The sequence below is a fragment of the Labrus bergylta genome, chromosome 4 (assembly GCF_963930695.1).
Source record: "Labrus bergylta chromosome 4, fLabBer1.1, whole genome shotgun sequence".
Classification (NCBI taxonomy): Eukaryota; Metazoa; Chordata; class Actinopteri; order Labriformes; family Labridae; genus Labrus; species Labrus bergylta.
Window position 1 is genome coordinate 451,756 of NC_089198.1, and position 21,643 is coordinate 473,398.

General features: G+C 43.0%; 1 protein-coding gene across 3 annotated transcripts in view; it reads left to right on the forward strand.

The window, feature by feature from the left end:
- The first annotated feature begins 1,597 nt into the window (after window positions 1-1,597).
- LOC110004743 (dynein axonemal heavy chain 17-like) overlaps window positions 1,598-21,643 on the forward strand; it is a 53,824-nt gene continuing 33,778 nt past the window's right edge. For all 3 annotated transcript variants that reach the window (XM_065953442.1, XM_065953444.1, XM_065953443.1), the window contains exon 1: window positions 1,598-2,203. In XM_065953442.1, coding sequence (XP_065809514.1) covers window positions 1,859-2,203 — 345 coding nt within the window. In that variant the 5' untranslated portion in view covers window positions 1,598-1,858. The remainder of the gene's footprint in view (window positions 2,204-21,643) is intronic.

Below are 21,643 nucleotides of genomic sequence, written 5' to 3' on the forward strand. Positions count from 1 at the left end.
TACAGTGACCTCTAGTGGTTAACTCAAGTCACCTACAATTAAATCACATCTCTTTTTAGGAGACACATAATAAATAGTGCTGTCAGCATTAATTAGTTGATCGTGAATAAGGTCTGAAATGAATGCATTCATGTTTTTTAATCTTGATTAAACTCATGTTATTTTCTCCCTTCAGGCAGCTTTGCTAACTGCAACACAACATGTCACTTACAGACTTGAATGTGAATGTTTTTATGACTGAGTGACAGACTGGCTGAACATAAATACACCATAAGGACTAAAAACTCAAACTACCCAATGGCACAGCACTACCAGACAGCAGGCCACACGAACTCAGAAGCTTTAAAAGTCATGGCCATTGAAGTCATTCCCTAAAACCTAAGAGGAGGTGATAAACTCAAACGCCTCAGGGCCACTTCCTTTCTCTCCAATTTCTCTAACTGGTTTTGCTAAGGTCATATATATACCTTCTGTCTATCTATATTAATGTCTGTGACTTCCTTTCCAGACTAATGCCGATCTGAAGTGTGTGTGTCTTGTCCTGATGGTGTTAGGCCTTACTGCTTCTTGAACTGTGTTTTCCACCTCCAGTTCCGTGCAGTCTTGGGTTTACCATCATTATAGCATTGCTTCTATGATTCAACACATAATGAAGTGATCCTGGTGATGGTTATTCTTCCACTTGGTTTTTCTTTTATTATATATGCATCATTTCTGACACTTTTTTGTAATGTTGTATGTGTGTGTACTGAACTTCTTCTTTCATGGCATCCTACCGTACTTAAACAAGTTCTGAAATATTTTGTGTCATAATATATGAGTCGCTGTGTTTATTTGCATCTTAATCAGATGTTTGAAATGTATCATGTGACCATGACATCACATGACACCATGAATAATTATGTCCTGATGAAGACTCAGTAGAGTCGACAAGCGTGGACAACCCCTGACAAATAAAGGATTTTTATATGTTATCAGAGTGCCTCGGACTTTCATTTCAACACTGCTTCTCCACACTTTCTCTCTTTTAATCAGGACAGTCAAACTTGTTTATTAGCTATTCAACCAGATATTTCAATACTGCAAACATAGAATACAAATATATGGATTTTTTAGGTAAAGTAACATTTGAGGCAGAAGCAAATTAAAAAGTTTCTGTTTATTCATTTCTTTATATTTTGAACTGCCTGTTTTGCTGCATTCAGGGTCTGCAAATTCGGAAGGATTTTCGGGTTTCTGTTAAATAAATGAAACCGTCTGTACTTTTCTAATGGACTAATTACCGTATTTCTTGAGGATTTTTACCCTTTAAAGCTTTAAACGTTGCTCAACTAGTGCTATGTTTCTGTTTGATTTAATGGGTTATTAATGCTTGTATCTGTCTTTAGATACACCTGTGAACAATTAATCTGTGAACACATATCCCCCAAAAGGACATACGATTACCAAAAACGCTTAAAATGAAATCCCAAAGTACGAGGGAAAGTAATCAAGTCTTAAAGTGCTTTAAATATTATTTTAATCAGATCTAAAAATCGATTGTGTTGGATTTTGTACTGAGTAATCATTTTTACGACATGCGCAGGAGAGACTTGAAGGCAGCATGACCGTTATTATTTAAAGAATACAGGATTTTCCACTTTGCTAACGCGGAGATTAAAACGGTTATCTGGATCTAAATTAAAGCAGATTAAAACGGTTATCTGGATCTAAATTAAAGCAGATTAAAACGGTTATCTGGATCTAAATTAAAGCAGATTAAAACGGTTATCTGGATCTAAATTAAAGCAGATTAAAACGGTTATCTGGATCTAAATTAAAGCAGATACACCGACAGGACACGTCGTGACATCACACGATGGACGGTAACGACGAACGGTTGGATGTTATCCGGAGTTTCACGGTGAACAGTTTCAGGTTGGACCCGGACAGTTGGCGGGAGTTGGTATTACAGGATGAGAACCGGGTTATCTTTAAAGGTTTCTTTAGCTCTCAGGACTTCAGGAACCTGTTCATCTACCGGGACTCAGAGTCTGGACTCTCCGTCAGCCTCCACTTTCCTAAAAATGTCCAAACCAAAGTCATCTGTGTCTCCAAAACATCCCGGGACGCTTTCAGCACCGGAAGTGTCCGAGAGAGGTTCATGATTCAGGAAGTGCAGGGAGACAGCGCCATGACGTCACTGGTCTCAGTGTGTGAGGAGGTGAGAGAGTGTGAGGAGGTGAAGTGTGTGAGGAGGTGAGAGAGTGTGTGAGGAGGTGAGAGTGTGTGAGGAGGTGAGAGAGTGTGAGGAGGTGAGAGAGTGTGTGAGGAGGTGAGAGTGTGTGAGGAGGTGAGAGTGTGTGAGGAGGTGAGAGAGTGAGAGGAGGTGAGAGAGTGTGAGGAGGTGAGAGAGTGTGTGAGGAGGTGAGAGTGTGTGGAGTGAGAGAGTGAGAGGAGGTGAGAGAGTGTGTGAGGAGGTGAGAGAGTGTGAGGAGGTGAGAGAGTGTGTGAGGAGGTGAGAGTGTGTGAGGGAGGTGAAGAGTGTGAGGAGGAGAGAGTGTGAGGAGGTGAGAGTGTGTGAGGAGGTGAGAGAGTGTGTGAGGAGGTGAGAGAGTGTGAGGAGGTGAGAGAGTGTGAGGAGGTGAGAGTGTGTGAGGAGGTGAGGAGAGTGTGTGAGGAGGTGAGAGAGTGTGAGGAGGTGAGAGAGTGAGAGGAGGTGAGAGAGTGTGAGGAGGTGAGAGAGTGTGTGAGGAGGTGAGAGTGTGTGAGAGGTGAGAGAGTGAGAGGAGGTGAGAGAGTGTGTGAGGAGGTGAGAGAGTGTGAGGAGGTGAGAGTGTGAGGAGGTGAGAGAGTGTGTGAGGAGGTGAGAGTGTGTGAGGAGAGGTGAGAGAGTGTGAGGAGGTGAGAGAGTGAGGAGGTGTGAGAGTGTGTGAGGAGGTGAGAGTGTGTGAGGAGGTGAGAGAGTGTGTGAGGAGGTGAGAGTGTGGAGGAGGTGAGAGAGTGTGTGAGGAGGTGAGAGAGTGAGAGGAGGTGAGAGAGTGTGAGGAGGTGAGAGAGTGTGAGGAGGTGAGAGTGTGTGAGGAGGTGAGAGAGTGAGAGGAGGTGAGAGAGTGTGTGAGGAGGTGAGAGAGTGTGAGGAGAGAGGTGAGAGAGTGTGAGGAGGTGAGAGAGTGTGTGAGGAGGTGAGAGTGTGTGAGGAGGTGAGAGAGTGAGAGGAGGTGAGAGAGTGTGTGAGGAGGTGAAGAGGAGTGAGAGAGTGTGGAGGAGAGAGAGTGTGTGAGGAGGTGAGAGAGGAGGTGAGAGAGTGTGTGAGGAGGTGAGAGTGAGTGAGAGTGGAGGAGGTGAGAGAGTGTGAGGAGGTGAGAGAGTGTGTGAGGAGGTGGAGGGAGGTGAGAGAGTGTGAGGAGGTGAGAGAGTGTGTGAGGAGGTGAGAGTGTGTGAGGAGGTGAGAGAGTGAGAGGAGGTGAGAGAGTGTGAGGAGGTGAGAGAGTGAGAGGAGGTGAGAGAGTGTGTGAGGAGGTGAGAGAGTGTGAGGAGGTGAGAGTGTGTGTGAGGAGGTGAGAGTGTGTGAGGAGGTGAGAGTGTGTGAGGAGGTGAGAGAGTGTGTGAGGAGGTGAGAGTGTGTGAGGAGGTGAGAGAGTGTGTGAGGAGTGAGTGAGTGTGAGGAGGTGAGAGAGAGTGTGAGGAGGTGAGAGTGTGTGAGGAGGTGAGAGAGTGTGAGGAGGTGAGAGAGTGAGGAGGTGAGAGAGTGTGAGGAGGTGAGAGTGGAGGTGAGAGAGTGTGTGAGGAGGTGAGAGAGGAGGTGTGTGAGGAGGTGAGAGAGTGTGTGAGGAGTGAGAGTGTGAGGAGGTGAGGAGTGTGAGGAGGTGAGAGAGTGTGAGGAGGTGAGAGAGTGTGAGGAGGTGAGAGGTGTGTGTGGAGGTGAGTGAGGGAGGTGAGAGAGTGTGTGAGGGGTGTGAGGAGGTGTGGAGGAGGTGGTGAGTGAGTGTGTGAGGAGGTGTGTGAGGAGTGTGAGGAGGTGGTGAGAGTGGAGAGGTGTGAGGAGGTGTGAGGTGTGAGGAGGTGAGAGAGTGTGAGGTGGAGAGAGAGTGTGTGAGGAGGTGAGAGAGTGAGAGAGGTGTGAGGAGGTGAGAGGAGGTGAGAGTGTGTGAGGAGGTGAGAGTGTGTGAGGAGGTGAGAGTGTGTGTGGTGAGTGTGGAGGAGGTGGTGAGAGTGTGAGGGGTGAGAGGTGTGAGGGAGAGAGTGTGAGGAGGTGAGAGAGTGTGAGGAGGTGGAGAGTGTGTGAGGAGGTGAGAGAGTGTGAGGAGGTGAGAGAGTGAGGTGGTGAGAGTGAGTGTGAGGAGGTGAGAGAGGTGAGGAGTGTGAGAGGGAGGTGAGAGGTGTGTGGAGGTGTGTGAGGAGGTGAGAGAGTGTGAGGAGGTGTGAGGAGTGTGTGAGGAGGTGAGAGAGTGTGTGAGGAGGTGAGAGAGTGTGGTGAGGAGTGTGAGAGGTGAGAGAGTGTGAGGAGGTGAGAGAGTGTGGAGGTGAGGTGAGAGAGGTGGGTGAGGAGGTGAGAGAGTGTGTGAGGAGGTGAGAGTGTGTGAGGAGGTGAGAGAGTGTGTGAGGAGGTGAGAGAGTGTGTGAGGAGGTGGAGAGAGTGTGAGAGGGGTGAGAGAGTGTGAGGGAGGTGAGAGAGTGAGGAGGTGAGGAGTGTGAGAGGTGAGTGAGGAGGTGAGGGGGAGAGTGTGTGAGGAGGTGAGAGAGTGTGTGAGGAGGGTGAGAGTGTGAGGAGGTGAGGAGTGTGTGTGAGGTGTGAGGAGGTGTGAGAGAGTGTGGTGAGGTGGAGTGTGTGAGGTGTGTGAGGAGGTGTGGTGTGAGGAGGTGAGAGAGTGTGGAGGTGAGGAGTGTGAGGTGTGTGGGTGTTGTGAGGAGGTGAGGAGGTGTGAGGGAGGTGGAGGAGTGAGGAGGTGAGAGGAGTGTGTGAGGAGGTGTGTGAGGAGGTGGAGAGTGTGTGAGGTGGTGAGAGTGTGAGGAGGTGAGAGAGTGTGAGGAGGTGAGAGGAGGAGGAGGTGAGAGAGTGTGAGGAGGTGAGAGTGTGAGGAGGTGAGAGAGTGTGAGGAGGTGAGAGAGGAGGTTAGCAGGTAGTTCAGCTCAGGTTAGAGAGTTGTGAGAGGTAGAGAGTGCTGCTGAGGAGGTGAGCCAGAGTTGGTGCAGAGAGGTAGAGAGAGTGCTGCTAGAGTGTGAGCTGTAGAGCTGTTAGCTCAGGTATATCTAGTTCTGCTCAGGTAGATGCTAGTCAGCTCAGGATATCTAGTGCAGCTCAGGTATATCTAGTTCTGCTCAGGTATATCTAGTTCTGCTCAGGTAGTCAGTCAGCTCAGGTATATCTAGTTCAGCTCAGGTATATCTAGTTCTGCTCAGTATATCTAGTTCTGCTCAGGTATATCTGTTCAGCTCAGTATATCTAGTTCAGCTCAGGTATATCTGTTTTGTCGAGGTTGTTCAGCTCAGGTATAATCTAGTTCAGCTCAGGTATATCTAGTTCTGCTCAGGTATATCTAGTTCAGCTCAGGTATATCTAGTTTCAGCTCAGGTATATCTAGTTCAGCTCAGGTATATCTAGTTTCGAGCTCAGGTATATCTAGTTCAGCTCAGGTATAGTTCAGCTCAGGTATATCTAGTTCTGCTCAGGTATATCTAGTATCTAGCTCAGGTATATCTAGTTCTGCTCAGGTATATCTAGTTCTGCTCAGGTAGTTCAGCTCAGGTATATCTGGTTCAGCTCAGGTATATCTAGTTCTGCTCAGGTATATCTAGTTCAGCTCAGGTATATCTAGTTCTGCTCAGGTATATCTAGTTGCTCAGTGATATCTAGTCAGCTGCAGGTACGGTTCAGCTCAGGTATATCTGTTCAGCTCAGGTATATCTAGTTCTGCTCAGGTATATCTAGTTCAGCTCAGGTATAGTCTGTTCAGGTTCTAGCTCAGGTATAGTCTAGTTCTGCTCAGGTAGTTCAGCTCAGGTATATCTAGTTCTGCTCAGGTATATCTAGTTCAGCTCAGGTATATCTAGTTCAGCTCAGGTATATCTAGTTCTGCTCAGGTATATCTAGTTCAGCTCAGGTATATCTAGTTCAGCTCAGGTATATCTAGGTTCAGCTCAGGTAATAGTAGTCAGCTCAGGTATATCTGGTTCAGCTCAGGTATATCTAGTTCAGCTCAGGTATATCTAGTTCAGCTCAGGTATATCTAGTTCAGCTCAGGTATATCTAGTTCAGCTCAGGTATATCTAGTTCAGCTCAGGTATATCTAGTTCAGCTCAGGTATATCTAGTTCAGCTCAGGTATATCTAGTTCAGCTCAGGTATATCTAGTTCTGCTCAGGTAGTTCAGCTCAGGTATATCTAGGTTCAGCTCAGGTATATCTAGTTCTGCTCAGGTATATCTAGTTCAGCTCAGGTATATCTAGTTCAGCTCAGGTATATCTAGTTCAGCTCAGGTATATCTAGTTCAGCTCAGGTATATCTAGTTCAGCTCAGGTATATCTAGTTCTGCTCAGGTAGTTCAGCTCAGGTATATCTGGTTCAGCTCAGGTATATCTAGTTCTGCTCAGGTATATCTAGTTCAGCTCAGGTATATCTAGTTCTGCTCAGGTATATCTAGTTCAGCTCAGGTATATCTAGTTCAGCTCAGGTATATCTAGTTCAGCTCAGTTATATCTAGTTCAGCTCAGGTATATCTAGTTCTGCTCAGGTATATCTAGTTCTGCTCAGGTAGTTCAGCTCAGGTATATCTAGGTTCAGCTCAGGTATATCTAGTTCTGCTCAGGTATATCTAGTTCAGCTCAGTATCTAGTTCAGCTCAGGTATATCTAGTTCAGCTCAGGTATATCTAGTTCTGCTCAGGTAGTTCAGCTCAGGTTATCTAGTTCAGCTCAGGTATATCTGTTCTGCTCAGGTATATCTAGTTCAGCTCAGGTATATCTAGTTCAGCTCAGGTATATCTAGTTCAGCCTCAGGTATATCTAGTTCAGCTCAGGTATATCTAGCTAGTTCTGCTCAGGTAGTTCAGCTCAGGTATATCTAGTTCAGCTCAGGTATATCTAGTTCTGCTCAGGTAGTTCAGCTCAGGTATATCTAGTTCAGCTCAGGTATATCTAGTTCTGCTCAGGTATATCTAGTTCTGCTCAGGTATATCTAGTTCAGCTCAGGTATATCTAGTTCAGCTCAGGTATATCTAGTTCTGCTCAGGTATATCTAGTTCTGCTCAGGTAGTTCAGCTCAGGTATATCTAGTTCTGCTCAGGTATATCTAGTTCTGCTCAGGTAGTTCAGCTCAGGTATATCTAGTTCTGCTCAGGTATATCTAGTTCAGCTCAGGTATATCTAGTTCTGCTCAGGTATATCTAGTTCTGCTCAGGTAGTTCAGCTCAGGTATATCTAGTTCTGCTCAGGTATATCTAGTTCTGCTCAGGTATATCCTGTTCTGCTCAGGTATATCTAGTTCAGCTCAGGTATATCTAGTTCTGCTCAGGTATATCTAATTCAGCTCAGGTATATCTAGTTCTGCTCAGGTATATCTAGTTCTGCTCAGGTATATCCAGTTCAGCTCAGGTATATCCTGTTCTGCTCAGGTATATCCTGTTCTGCTCAGGTATATCTAGTTCAGCTCAGGTTTATCTAGTTCAGCTCAGGTATATCTAGTTCAGCTCAGGTATATCTAGTTCTGCTCAGGTATATCTAGTTCTGCTCAGGTAGTTCAGCTCAGGTATATCTAGTTCAGCTCAGGTATATCTAGTTCTGCTCAGGTAGTTCAGCTCAGGTATATCTAGTTCAGCTCAGGTATATCTAGTTCAGCTCAGGTATATCTAGTTCAGCTCAGGTATATCTAGTTCTGCTCAGGTATATCTAGTTCAGCTCAGGTATATCTAGTTCAGCTCAGGTATATCTAGTTCAGCTCAGGTATATCTAGTTCTGCTCAGGTATATCTAGTTCTGCTCAGGTATATCTAGTTCTGCTCAGGTAGTTCAGCTCAGGTATATCTAGTTCTGCTCAGGTATATCTAGTTCAGCTCAGGTATATCTAGTTCTGCTCAGGTATATCTAGTTCTGCTCAGGTAGTTCAGCTCAGGTATATCTAGTTCTGCTCAGGTATATCTAGTTCAGCTCAGGTATATCTAGTTCTGCTCAGGTATATCTAGTTCAGCTCAGGTATATCTAGTTCTGCTCAGGTATATCTAGTTCTGCTCAGGTAGTTCAGCTCAGGTATATCTAGTTCTGCTCAGGTATATCTAGTTCTGCTCAGGTAGTTCAGCTCAGGTATATCTAGTTCTGCTCAGGTATATCTAGTTCAGCTCAGGTATATCTAGTTCTGCTCAGGTATATCTAGTTCAGCTCAGGTATATCTAGTTCTGCTCAGGTATATCCTGTTCTGCTCAGGTATATCTAGTTCAGCTCAGGTATATCTAGTTCTGCTCAGGTATATCTAATTCAGCTCAGGTATATCTAGTTCTGCTCAGGTATATCTATTCAGCTCAGGTATATCTAGTTCAGCTCAGGTATATCTAGTTCTGCTCAGGTATATCTAGTTCTGCTCAGGTATATCTAGTTCTGCTCAGGTAGTTCAGCTCAGGTATATCTGGTTCAGCTCAGGTATATCTAGTTCTGCTCAGGTATATCTAGTTCAGCTCAGGTATATCTAGTTCTGCTCAGGTATATCTAGTTCAGCTCAGGTATATCTAATTCAGCTCAGGTATATCTGGTTCAGCTCAGGTATATCTGGTTCAGCTCAGGTATATCTAGTTCTGCTCAGGTATATCTAGTTCTGCTCAGGTAGTTCAGCTCAGGTATATCTAGTTCTGCTCAGGTATATCTAGTTCAGCTCAGGTATATCTAGTTCAGCTCAGGTAGTTCAGCTCAGGTATATCTAGTTCAGCTCAGGTATATCTAGTTCTGCTCAGGTAGTTCAGCTCAGGTATATCTAATTCAGCTCAGGTATATCCTGTTCTGCTCAGGTATATCTAGTTCAGCTCAGGTATATCTAGTTCAGCTCAGGTATATCTAGTTCAGCTCAGGTATATCTAGTTCTGCTCAGGTATATCTAGTTCTGCTCAGGTAGTTCAGCTCAGGTATATCTGGTTCAGCTCAGGTATATCTAGTTCTGCTCAGGTATATCTAGTTCAGCTCAGGTATATCTAGTTCAGCTCAGGTATATCTAGTTCAGCTCAGGTATATCTAGTTCTGCTCAGGTAGTTCAGCTCAGGTATATCTGGTTCAGCTCAGGTATATCTAGTTCTGCTCAGGTATATCTAGTTCAGCTCAGGTATATCTAGTTCTGCTCAGGTATATCTAGTTCAGCTCAGGTATATCTAGTTCAGCTCAGGTATATCTGGTTCAGCTCAGGTATATCTGGTTCAGCTCAGGTATATCTAGTTCTGCTCAGGTATATCTAGTTCAGCTCAGGTATATCTAGTTCTGCTCAGGTATATCTAGTTCTGCTCAGGTAGTTCAGCTCAGGTATATCTAGTTCTGCTCAGGTATATCTAGTTCTGCTCAGGTATATCTAGTTCAGCTCAGGTATATCTAGTTCAGCTCAGGTATATCTAGTTCTGCTCAGGTATATCTAGTTCAGCTCAGGTATATCTAGTTCTGCTCAGGTATATCTAGTTCTGCTCAGGTAGTTCAGCTCAGGTATATCTGGTTCAGCTCAGGTATATCTAGTTCTGCTCAGGTATATCTAGTTCAGCTCAGGTATATCTAGTTCTGCTCAGGTATATCTAGTTCAGCTCAGGTATATCTAATTCAGCTCAGGTATATCTGGTTCAGCTCAGGTATATCTGGTTCAGCTCAGGTATATCTAGTTCTGCTCAGGTATATCTAGTTCTGCTCAGGTAGTTCAGCTCAGGTATATCTAGTTCTGCTCAGGTATATCTAGTTCTGCTCAGGTATATCTAGTTCAGCTCAGGTATATCTAGTTCTGCTCAGGTATATCTAGTTCTGCTCAGGTATATCTAGTTCAGCTCAGGTATATCTAGTTCTGCTCAGGTATATCTAGTTCTGCTCAGGTAGTTCAGCTCAGGTATATCTGGTTCAGCTCAGGTATATCTAGTTCTGCTCAGGTATATCTAGTTCAGCTCAGGTATATCTAGTTCTGCTCAGGTATATCTAGTTCAGCTCAGGTATATCTAATTCAGCTCAGGTATATCTGGTTCAGCTCAGGTATATCTGGTTCAGCTCAGGTATATCTAGTTCTGCTCAGGTATATCTAGTTCTGCTCAGGTAGTTCAGCTCAGGTATATCTAGTTCTGCTCAGGTATATCTAGTTCAGCTCAGGTATATCTAGTTCTGCTCAGGTAGTTCAGCTCAGGTATATCTAGTTCAGCTCAGGTATATCCTGTTCTGCTCAGGTATATCTAGTTCAGCTCAGGTATATCTAGTTCAGCTCAGGTATATCTAGTTCAGCTCAGGTATATCTAGTTCTGCTCAGGTATATCTAGTTCTGCTCAGGTAGTTCAGCTCAGGTATATCTAGTTCAGCTCAGGTATATCTAGTTCTGCTCAGGTAGTTCAGCTCAGGTATATCTAGTTCAGCTCAGGTATATCTGGTTCAGCTCAGGTATATCTAGTTCTGCTCAGGTATATCTAGTTCTGCTCAGGTAGTTCAGCTCAGGTATATCTAGTTCTGCTCAGGTATATCTAGTTCTGCTCAGGTATATCTAGTTCAGCTCAGGTATATCTAGTTCTGCTCAGGTATATCTAGTTCTGCTCAGGTATATCTAGTTCAGCTCAGGTATATCTAGTTCTGCTCAGGTATATCTAGTTCTGCTCAGGTAGTTCAGCTCAGGTATATCTGGTTCAGCTCAGGTATATCTAGTTCTGCTCAGGTATATCTAGTTCAGCTCAGGTATATCTAGTTCTGCTCAGGTATATCTAGTTCAGCTCAGGTATATCTAATTCAGCTCAGGTATATCTGGTTCAGCTCAGGTATATCTGGTTCAGCTCAGGTATATCTAGTTCTGCTCAGGTATATCTAGTTCTGCTCAGGTAGTTCAGCTCAGGTATATCTAGTTCTGCTCAGGTATATCTAGTTCAGCTCAGGTATATCTAGTTCTGCTCAGGTAGTTCAGCTCAGGTATATCTAATTCAGCTCAGGTATATCCTGTTCTGCTCAGGTATATCTAGTTCAGCTCAGGTATATCTAGTTCAGCTCAGGTATATCTAGTTCAGCTCAGGTATATCTAGTTCTGCTCAGGTATATCTAGTTCTGCTCAGGTAGTTCAGCTCAGGTATATCTAGTTCAGCTCAGGTATATCTAGTTCTGCTCAGGTAGTTCAGCTCAGGTATATCTAGTTCAGCTCAGGTATATCTAGTTCTGCTCAGGTATATCTAGTTCTGCTCAGGTATATCTAGTTCAGCTCAGGTATATCTAGTTCAGCTCAGGTATATCTAGTTCTGCTCAGGTATATCTAGTTCTGCTCAGGTAGTTCAGCTCAGGTATATCTAGTTCAGCTCAGGTATATCTAGTTCTGCTCAGGTATATCTAGTTCTGCTCAGGTAGTTCAGCTCAGGTATATCTAGTTCTGCTCAGGTATATCTAGTTCTGCTCAGGTAGTTCAGCTCAGGTATATCTAGTTCTGCTCAGGTATATCTAGTTCAGCTCAGGTATATCTAGTTCTGCTCAGGTATATCTAGTTCAGCTCAGGTATATCTAGTTCTGCTCAGGTATATCCTGTTCTGCTCAGGTATATCTAGTTCAGCTCAGGTATATCTAGTTCTGCTCAGGTATATCTAATTCAGCTCAGGTATATCTAGTTCTGCTCAGGTATATCTAATTCAGCTCAGGTATATCTAGTTCAGCTCAGGTATATCTAGTTCAGCTCAGGTATATCTAGTTCTGCTCAGGTATATCCTGTTCTGCTCAGGTATATCTAGTTCAGCTCAGGTATATCTAGTTCTGCTCAGGTATATCTAATTCAGCTCAGGTATATCTAGTTCTGCTCAGGTATATCTAATTCAGCTCAGGTATATCTAGTTCAGCTCAGGTATATCTAGTTCTGCTCAGGTATATCTAGTTCTGCTCAGGTATATCTAGTTCAGCTCAGGTATATCTAGTTCTGCTCAGGTATATCTAATTCAGCTCAGGTATATCTAGTTCTGCTCAGGTATATCTAGTTCTGCTCAGGTATATCCAGTTCAGCTCAGGTATATCCTGTTCTGCTCAGGTATATCCTGTTCTGCTCAGGTATATCTAGTTCAGCTCAGGTATATCTAGTTCAGCTCAGGTATATCTAGTTCAGCTCAGGTATATCTAGTTCTGCTCAGGTATATCTAGTTCTGCTCAGGTAGTTCAGCTCAGGTATATCTAGTTCAGCTCAGGTATATCTAGTTCTGCTCAGGTAGTTCAGCTCAGGTATATCTAGTTCAGCTCAGGTATATCTAGTTCAGCTCAGGTATATCTAGTTCAGCTCAGGTATATCTAGTTCTGCTCAGGTATATCTAGTTCAGCTCAGGTATATCTAGTTCAGCTCAGGTATATCTAGTTCAGCTCAGGTATCTAGTTGATATCTAGTTCTGCTCTGGTATATCTAGTTCTGCTCAGGTACATCTAGTTCTGCTCAGGTAGTTCAGCTCAGGTATATCTAGTTCTGCTCAGGTATATCTAGTTCAGCTCAGGTATATCTAGTTCTGCTCAGGTATATCTAGTTCTGCTCAGGTAGTTCAGCTCAGGTATATCTAGTTCTGCTCAGGTATATCTAGTTCAGCTCAGGTATATCTAGTTCTGCTCAGGTATATCTAGTTCAGCTCAGGTATATCTAGTTCTGCTCAGGTATATCTAGTTCTGCTCAGGTAGTTCAGCTCAGGTATATCTAGTTCTGCTCAGGTATATCTAGTTCTGCTCAGGTAGTTCAGCTCAGGTATATCTAGTTCTGCTCAGGTATATCTAGTTCAGCTCAGGTATATCTAGTTCTGCTCAGGTATATCTAGTTCAGCTCAGGTATATCTAGTTCTGCTCAGGTATATCCTGTTCTGCTCAGGTATATCTAGTTCAGCTCAGGTATATCTAGTTCTGCTCAGGTATATCTAATTCAGCTCAGGTATATCTAGTTCTGCTCAGGTATATCTAATTCAGCTCAGGTATATCTAGTTCAGCTCAGGTATATCTAGTTCTGCTCAGGTATATCTAGTTCTGCTCAGGTATATCTAGTTCTGCTCAGGTAGTTCAGCTCAGGTATATCTGGTTCAGCTCAGGTATATCTAGTTCTGCTCAGGTATATCTAGTTCAGCTCAGGTATATCTAGTTCTGCTCAGGTATATCTAGTTCAGCTCAGGTATATCTAATTCAGCTCAGGTATATCTGGTTCAGCTCAGGTATATCTGGTTCAGCTCAGGTATATCTAGTTCTGCTCAGGTATATCTAGTTCTGCTCAGGTAGTTCAGCTCAGGTATATCTAGTTCTGCTCAGGTATATCTAGTTCAGCTCAGGTATATCTAGTTCAGCTCAGGTAGTTCAGCTCAGGTATATCTAGTTCTGCTCAGGTATATCTAGTTCTGCTCAGGTAGTTCAGCTCAGGTATATCTAATTCAGCTCAGGTATATCCTGTTCTGCTCAGGTATATCTAGTTCAGCTCAGGTATATCTAGTTCTGCTCAGGTATATCTAGTTCTGCTCAGGTAGTTCAGCTCAGGTATATCTAGTTCAGCTCAGGTATATCTAGTTCTGCTCAGGTAGTTCAGCTCAGGTATATCTAGTTCAGCTCAGGTATATCTAGTTCTGCTCAGGTATATCTAGTTCTGCTCAGGTATATCTAGTTCAGCTCAGGTATATCTAGTTCTGCTCAGGTATATCTAGTTCTGCTCAGGTAGTTCAGCTCAGGTATATCTAGTTCTGCTCAGGTATATCTAGTTCTGCTCAGGTAGTTCAGCTCAGGTATATCTGGTTCAGCTCAGGTATATCTAGTTCAGCTCAGGTATATCTAGTTCTGCTCAGGTATATCTAGTTCTGCTCAGGTAGTTCAGCTCAGGTATATCTAGTTCTGCTCAGGTATATCTAGTTCTGCTCAGGTAGTTCAGCTCAGGTATATCTAGTTCTGCTCAGGTATATCTAGTTCAGCTCAGGTATATCTAGTTCTGCTCAGGTATATCTAGTTCAGCTCAGGTATATCTAGTTCAGCTCAGGTATATCTAGTTCTGCTCAGGTATATCTAGTTCAGCTCAGGTATATCTAGTTCTGCTCAGGTATATCTAGTTCTGCTCAGGTAGTTCAGCTCAGGTATATCTGGTTCAGCTCAGGTATATCTAGTTCTGCTCAGGTATATCTAGTTCAGCTCAGGTATATCTAGTTCTGCTCAGGTATATCTAGTTCAGCTCAGGTATATCTAATTCAGCTCAGGTATATCTGGTTCAGCTCAGGTATATCTGGTTCAGCTCAGGTATATCTAGTTCTGCTCAGGTATATCTAGTTCTGCTCAGGTAGTTCAGCTCAGGTATATCTAGTTCTGCTCAGGTATATCTAGTTCAGCTCAGGTATATCTAGTTCAGCTCAGGTAGTTCAGCTCAGGTATATCTAGTTCAGCTCAGGTATATCTAGTTCTGCTCAGGTAGTTCAGCTCAGGTATATCTAATTCAGCTCAGGTATATCCTGTTCTGCTCAGGTATATCTAGTTCAGCTCAGGTATATCTAGTTCAGCTCAGGTATATCTAGTTCAGCTCAGGTATATCTAGTTCTGCTCAGGTAGTTCAGCTCAGGTATATCTAGTTCAGCTCAGGTATATCTAGTTCTGCTCAGGTAGTTCAGCTCAGGTATATCTAGTTCAGCTCAGGTATATCTAGTTCTGCTCAGGTATATCTAGTTCTGCTCAGGTATATCTAGTTCAGCTCAGGTATATCTAGTTCAGCTCAGGTATATCTTGCTCAGGTATATCTAGTTCTGCTCAGGTAGTTCAGCTCAGGTATATCTAGTTCTGCTCAGGTATATCTAGTTCTGCTCAGGTAGTTCAGCTCAGGTATATCTAGTTCTGCTCAGGTATATCTAGTTCAGCTCAGGTATATCTAGTTCTGCTCAGGTATATCTAGTTCTGCTCAGATAGTTCAGCTCAGGTATATCTAGTTCTGCTCAGGTATATCTAGTTCTGCTCAGGTAGTTCAGCTCAGGTATATCTAGTTCTGCTCAGGTATATCTAGTTCAGCTCAGGTATATCTAGTTCTGCTCAGGTATATCTAGTTCAGCTCAGGTATATCTAGTTCTGCTCAGGTATATCCTAGTTCTGCTCAGGTATATCTAGTTCAGCTCAGGTATATCTAGTTCTGCTCAGGTATATCTAGTTCAGCTCAGGTATATCTAGTTCTGCTCAGGTATATCTAGTTCAGCTCAGGTATATCTAGTTCAGCTCAGGTATATCTAGTTCTGCTCAGGTATATCTAGTTCTGCTCAGGTATATCTAGTTCAGCTCAGGTATATCTAGTTCTGCTCAGGTATATCTAATTCAGCTCAGGTATATCTAGTTCTGCTCAGGTATATCCTGTTCTGCTCAGGTATATCTAGTTCAGCTCAGGTATATCTAGTTCTGCTCAGGTATATCTAGTTCAGCTCAGGTATATCTAGTTCTGCTCAGGTATATCTAGTTCTGCTCAGGTATATCTAGTTCAGCTCAGGTATATCCTGTTCTGCTCAGGTATATCTAGTTCTGCTCAGGTATATCTAGTTCTGCTCAGGTATATCTAGTTCTGCTCAGGTAGTTCAGCTCAGGTATATCTAGTTCTGCTCAGGTATATCTAGTTCAGCTCAGGTATATCTAGTTCTGCTCAGGTATATCTAGTTCTGCTCAGGTAGTTCAGCTCAGGTATATCTAGTTCTGCTCAGGTATATCTAGTTCAGCTCAGGTATATCTAGTTCAGCTCAGGTATATCTAGTTCAGCTCAGGTATATCTAGTTCTGCTCAGGTATATCTAGTTCTGCTCAGGTATATCTAGTTCAGCTCAGGTATATCTAGTTCTGCTCAGGTATATCTAGTTCAGCTCAGGTATATCTAGTTCTGCTCAGGTATATCCTGTTCTGCTCAGGTATATCTAGTTCAGCTCAGGTATATCTAGTTCTGCTCAGGTATATCTAATTCAGCTCAGGTATATCTAGTTCTGCTCAGGTATATCTAATTCAGCTCAGGTATATCTAGTTCAGCTCAGGTATATCTAGTTCTGCTCAGGTATATCTAGTTCTGCTCAGGTATATCTAGTTCAGCTCAGGTATATCTAGTTCTGCTCAGGTATATCTAATTCAGCTCAGGTATATCTAGTTCTGCTCAGGTATATCCTGTTCTGCTCAGGTATATCTAGTTCAGCTCAGGTATATCTAGTTCTGCTCAGGTATATCTAATTCAGCTCAGGTATATCTAGTTCTGCTCAGGTATATCTAGTTCTGCTCAGGTATATCCAGTTCAGCTCAGGTATATCCTGTTCTGCTCAGGTATATCTAGTTCTGCTCAGGTATATCTAGTTCAGCTCAGGTATATCTAGTTCAGCTCAGGTATATCTAGTTCAGCTCAGGTATATCTAGTTCTGCTCAGGTATATCTAGTTCAGCTCAGGTATATCTAGTTCTGCTCAGGTATATCTAGTTCAGCTCAGGTATATCTAGTTCTGCTCAGGTATATCTAGTTCTGCTCAGGTATATCTAGTTCTGCTCAGGTAGTTCAGCTCAGGTATATCTAGTTCAGCTCAGGTATATCTAGTTCTGCTCAGGTAGTTCAGCTCAGGTATATCTAGTTCAGCTCAGGTATATCTAGTTCAGCTCAGGTATATCTAGTTCAGCTCAGGTATATCTAGTTCTGCTCAGGTATATCTAGTTCAGCTCAGGTATATCTAGTTCTGCTCAGGTATATCTAGTTCTGCTCAGGTAGTTCAGCTCAGGTATATCTAGTTCTGCTCAGGTATATCTAGTTCAGCTCAGGTATATCTAGTTCTGCTCAGGTATATCTAGTTCTGCTCAGGTAGTTCAGCTCAGGTATATCTAGTTCTGCTCAGGTATATCTAGTTCAGCTCAGGTATATCTAGTTCTGCTCAGGTAGTTCAGCTCAGGTATATCTAGTTCAGCTCAGGTATATCTAGTTCTGCTCAGGTAGTTCAGCTCAGGTATATCTAGTTCAGCTCAGGTATATCTAGTTCAGCTCAGGGTATATCTAGTTCTGCTCAGGTATATCTAGTTCTGCTCAGGTATATCTAGTTCAGCTCAGGTATATCTAGTTCAGCTCAGGTATATCTAGTTCTGCTCAGGTATATCTAGTTCAGCTCAGGTATATCTAGTTCAGCTCAGGTATATCTAGTTCTGCTCAGGTATATCTAGTTCTGCTCAGGTATATCTAGTTCAGCTCAGGTATATCTAGTTCTGCTCAGGTATATCTAGTTCTGCTCAGGTATATCTAGTTCTGCTCAGGTAGTTCAGCTCAGGTATATCTAGTTCTGCTCTGGTATATCTAGTTCTGCTCAGGTAGTTCAGCTCAGGTATATCTAGTTCTGCTCAGGTATATCTAGTTCAGCTCAGGTATATCTAGTTCTGCTCAGGTATATCTAGTTCAGCTCAGGTATATCTAGTTCTGCTCAGGTATATCTAGTTCTGCTCAGGTAGTTCAGCTCAGGTATATCTAGTTCTGCTCAGGTATATCTAGTTCTGCTCAGGTAGTTCAGCTCAGGTATATCTAGTTCTGCTCAGGTATATCTAGTTCTGCTCAGGTAGTTCAGCTCAGGTATATCTAGTTCTGCTCAGGTATATCTAGTTCAGCTCAGGTATATCTAGTTCTGCTCAGGTATATCTAGTTCAGCTCAGGTATATCTAGTTCTGCTCAGGTATATCTAGTTCTGCTCAGGTATATCTAGTTCTGCTCAGGTATATCTAGTTCAGCTCAGGTATATCCTGTTCTGCTCAGGTATATCTAGTTCAGCTCAGGTATATCTAGTTCTGCTCAGGTATATCTAGTTCAGCTCAGGTATATCTAGTTCTGCTCAGGTATATCTAGTTCTGCTCAGGTATATCTAGTTCTGCTCAGGTATATCTGGTTCAGCTCAGGTATATCTAGTTCTGCTCAGGTATATCTAGTTCAGCTCAGGTATATCCTGTTCTGCTCAGGTATATCCTGTTCTGCTCAGGTATATCTAGTTCAGCTCAGGTATATCTAGTTCTGCTCAGGTATATCTAATTCAGCTCAGGTATATCTAGTTCTGCTCAGGTAGTTCAGCTCAGGTATATCTAGTTCAGCTCAGGTATATCTAGTTCTGCTCAGGTAGTTCAGCTCAGGTATATCTAGTTCAGCTCAGGTATATCTAGTTCTGCTCAGGTATATCTAGTTCTGCTCAGGTATATCTAGTTCAGCTCAGGTATATCTAGTTCAGCTCAGGTATATCTAGTTCTGCTCAGGTATATCTAGTTCTGCTCAGGTAGTTCAGCTCAGGTATATCTAGTTCTGCTCAGGTATATCTAGTTCTGCTCAGGTAGTTCAGCTCAGGTATATCTAGTTCTGCTCAGGTATATCTAGTTCAGCTCAGGTATATCTAGTTCTGCTCAGGTAGTTCAGCTCAGGTATATCTGGTTCAGCTCAGGTATATCTAGTTCTGCTCAGGTATATCTAGTTCAGCTCAGGTATATCTAGTTCTGCTCAGGTATATCTAGTTCAGCTCAGGTATATCTAATTCAGCTCAGGTATATCTGGTTCAGCTCAGGTATATCTGGTTCAGCTCAGGTATATCTAGTTCTGCTCAGGTATATCTAGTTCTGCTCAGGTAGTTCAGCTCAGGTATATCTAGTTCTGCTCAGGTATATCTAGTTCAGCTCAGGTATATCTAGTTCAGCTCAGGTAGTTCAGCTCAGGTATATCTAGTTCTGCTCAGGTATATCTAGTTCTGCTCAGGTAGTTCAGCTCAGGTATATCTAATTCAGCTCAGGTATATCCTGTTCTGCTCAGGTATATCTAGTTCAGCTCAGGTATATCTAGTTCTGCTCAGGTATATCTAGTTCTGCTCAGGTAGTTCAGCTCAGGTATATCTAGTTCTGCTCAGGTATATCTGGTTCAGCTCAGGTATATCTAGTTCTGCTCAGGTATATCTAGTTCAGCTCAGGTATATCCTGTTCTGCTCAGGTATATCCTGTTCTGCTCAGGTATATCTAGTTCAGCTCAGGTATATCTAGTTCTGCTCAGGTATATCTAATTCAGCTCAGGTATATCTAGTTCTGCTCAGGTAGTTCAGCTCAGGTATATCTAGTTCAGCTCAGGTATATCTAGTTCTGCTCAGGTAGTTCAGCTCAGGTATATCTAGTTCAGCTCAGGTATATCTAGTTCTGCTCAGGTATATCTAGTTCTGCTCAGGTATATCTAGTTCAGCTCAGGTATATCTAGTTCAGCTCAGGTATATCTAGTTCTGCTCAGGTATATCTAGTTCTGCTCAGGTAGTTCAGCTCAGGTATATCTAGTTCTGCTCAGGTATATCTAGTTCTGCTCAGGTAGTTCAGCTCAGGTATATCTAGTTCTGCTCAGGTATATCTAGTTCAGCTCAGGTATATCTAGTTCTGCTCAGGTAGTTCAGCTCAGGTATATCTGGTTCAGCTCAGGTATATCTAGTTCTGCTCAGGTATATCTAGTTCAGCTCAGGTATATCTAGTTCTGCTCAGGTATATCTAGTTCAGCTCAGGTATATCTAATTCAGCTCAGGTATATCTGGTTCAGCTCAGGTATATCTGGTTCAGCTCAGGTATATCTAGTTCTGCTCAGGTATATCTAGTTCTGCTCAGGTAGTTCAGCTCAGGTATATCTAGTTCTGCTCAGGTATATCTAGTTCAGCTCAGGTATATCTAGTTCAGCTCAGGTAGTTCAGCTCAGGTATATCTAGTTCTGCTCAGGTATATCTAGTTCTGCTCAGGTAGTTCAGCTCAGGTATATCTAATTCAGCTCAGGTATATCCTGTTCTGCTCAGGTATATCTAGTTCAGCTCAGGTATATCTAGTTCTGCTCAGGTATATCTAGTTCTGCTCAGGTAGTTCAGCTCAGGTATATCTAGTTCAGCTCAGGTATATCTAGTTCTGCTCAGGTAGTTCAGCTCAGGTATATCTAGTTCAGCTCAGGTATATCTAGTTCTGCTCAGGTATATCTAGTTCTGCTCAGGTATATCTAGTTCAGCTCAGGTATATCTAGTTCTGCTCAGGTATATCTAGTTCTGCTCAGGTAGTTCAGCTCAGGTATATCTAGTTCTGCTCAGGTATATCTAGTTCTGCTCAGGTAGTTCAGCTCAGGTATATCTGGTTCAGCTCAGGTATATCTAGTTCAGCTCAGGTATATCTAGTTCTGCTCAGGTATATCTAGTTCTGCTCAGGTAGTTCAGCTCAGGTATATCTAGTTCTGCTCAGGTATATCTAGTTCTGCTCAGGTAGTTCAGCTCAGGTATATCTAGTTCTGCTCAGGTATATCTAGTTCAGCTCAGGTATATCTAGTTCTGCTCAGGTATATCTAGTTCAGCTCAGGTATATCTAGTTCAGCTCAGGTATATCTAGTTCTGCTCAGGTATATCTAGTTCAGCTCAGGTATATCTAGTTCTGCTCAGGTATATCTAGTTCTGCTCAGGTAGTTCAGCTCAGGTATATCTGGTTCAGCTCAGGTATATCTAGTTCTGCTCAGGTATATCTAGTTCAGCTCAGGTATATCTAGTTCTGCTCAGGTATATCTAGTTCAGCTCAGGTATATCTAATTCAGCTCAGGTATATCTGGTTCAGCTCAGGTATATCTGGTTCAGCTCAGGTATATCTAGTTCTGCTCAGGTATATCTAGTTCTGCTCAGGTAGTTCAGCTCAGGTATATCTAGTTCTGCTCAGGTATATCTAGTTCAGCTCAGGTATATCTAGTTCAGCTCAGGTAGTTCAGCTCAGGTATATCTAGTTCAGCTCAGGTATATCTAGTTCTGCTCAGGTAGTTCAGCTCAGGTATATCTAATTCAGCTCAGGTATATCCTGTTCTGCTCAGGTATATCTAGTTCAGCTCAGGTATATCTAGTTCAGCTCAGGTATATCTAGTTCAGCTCAGGTATATCTAGTTCTGCTCAGGTAGTTCAGCTCAGGTATATCTAGTTCAGCTCAGGTATATCTAGTTCTGCTCAGGTAGTTCAGCTCAGGTATATCTAGTTCAGCTCAGGTATATCTAGTTCTGCTCAGGTATATCTAGTTCTGCTCAGGTATATCTAGTTCAGCTCAGGTATATCTAGTTCAGCTCAGGTATATCTAGTTCTGCTCAGGTATATCTAGTTCTGCTCAGGTAGTTCAGCTCAGGTATATCTAGTTCTGCTCAGGTATATCTAGTTCTGCTCAGGTAGTTCAGCTCAGGTATATCTAGTTCTGCTCAGGTATATCTAGTTCAGCTCAGGTATATCTAGTTCTGCTCAGGTATATCTAGTTCTGCTCAGATAGTTCAGCTCAGGTATATCTAGTTCTGCTCAGGTATATCTAGTTCTGCTCAGGTAGTTCAGCTCAGGTATATCTAGTTCTGCTCAGGTATATCTAGTTCAGCTCAGGTATATCTAGTTCTGCTCAGGTATATCTAGTTCAGCTCAGGTATATCTAGTTCTGCTCAGGTATATCCTGTTCTGCTCAGGTATATCTAGTTCAGCTCAGGTATATCTAGTTCTGCTCAGGTATATCTAATTCAGCTCAGGTATATCTAGTTC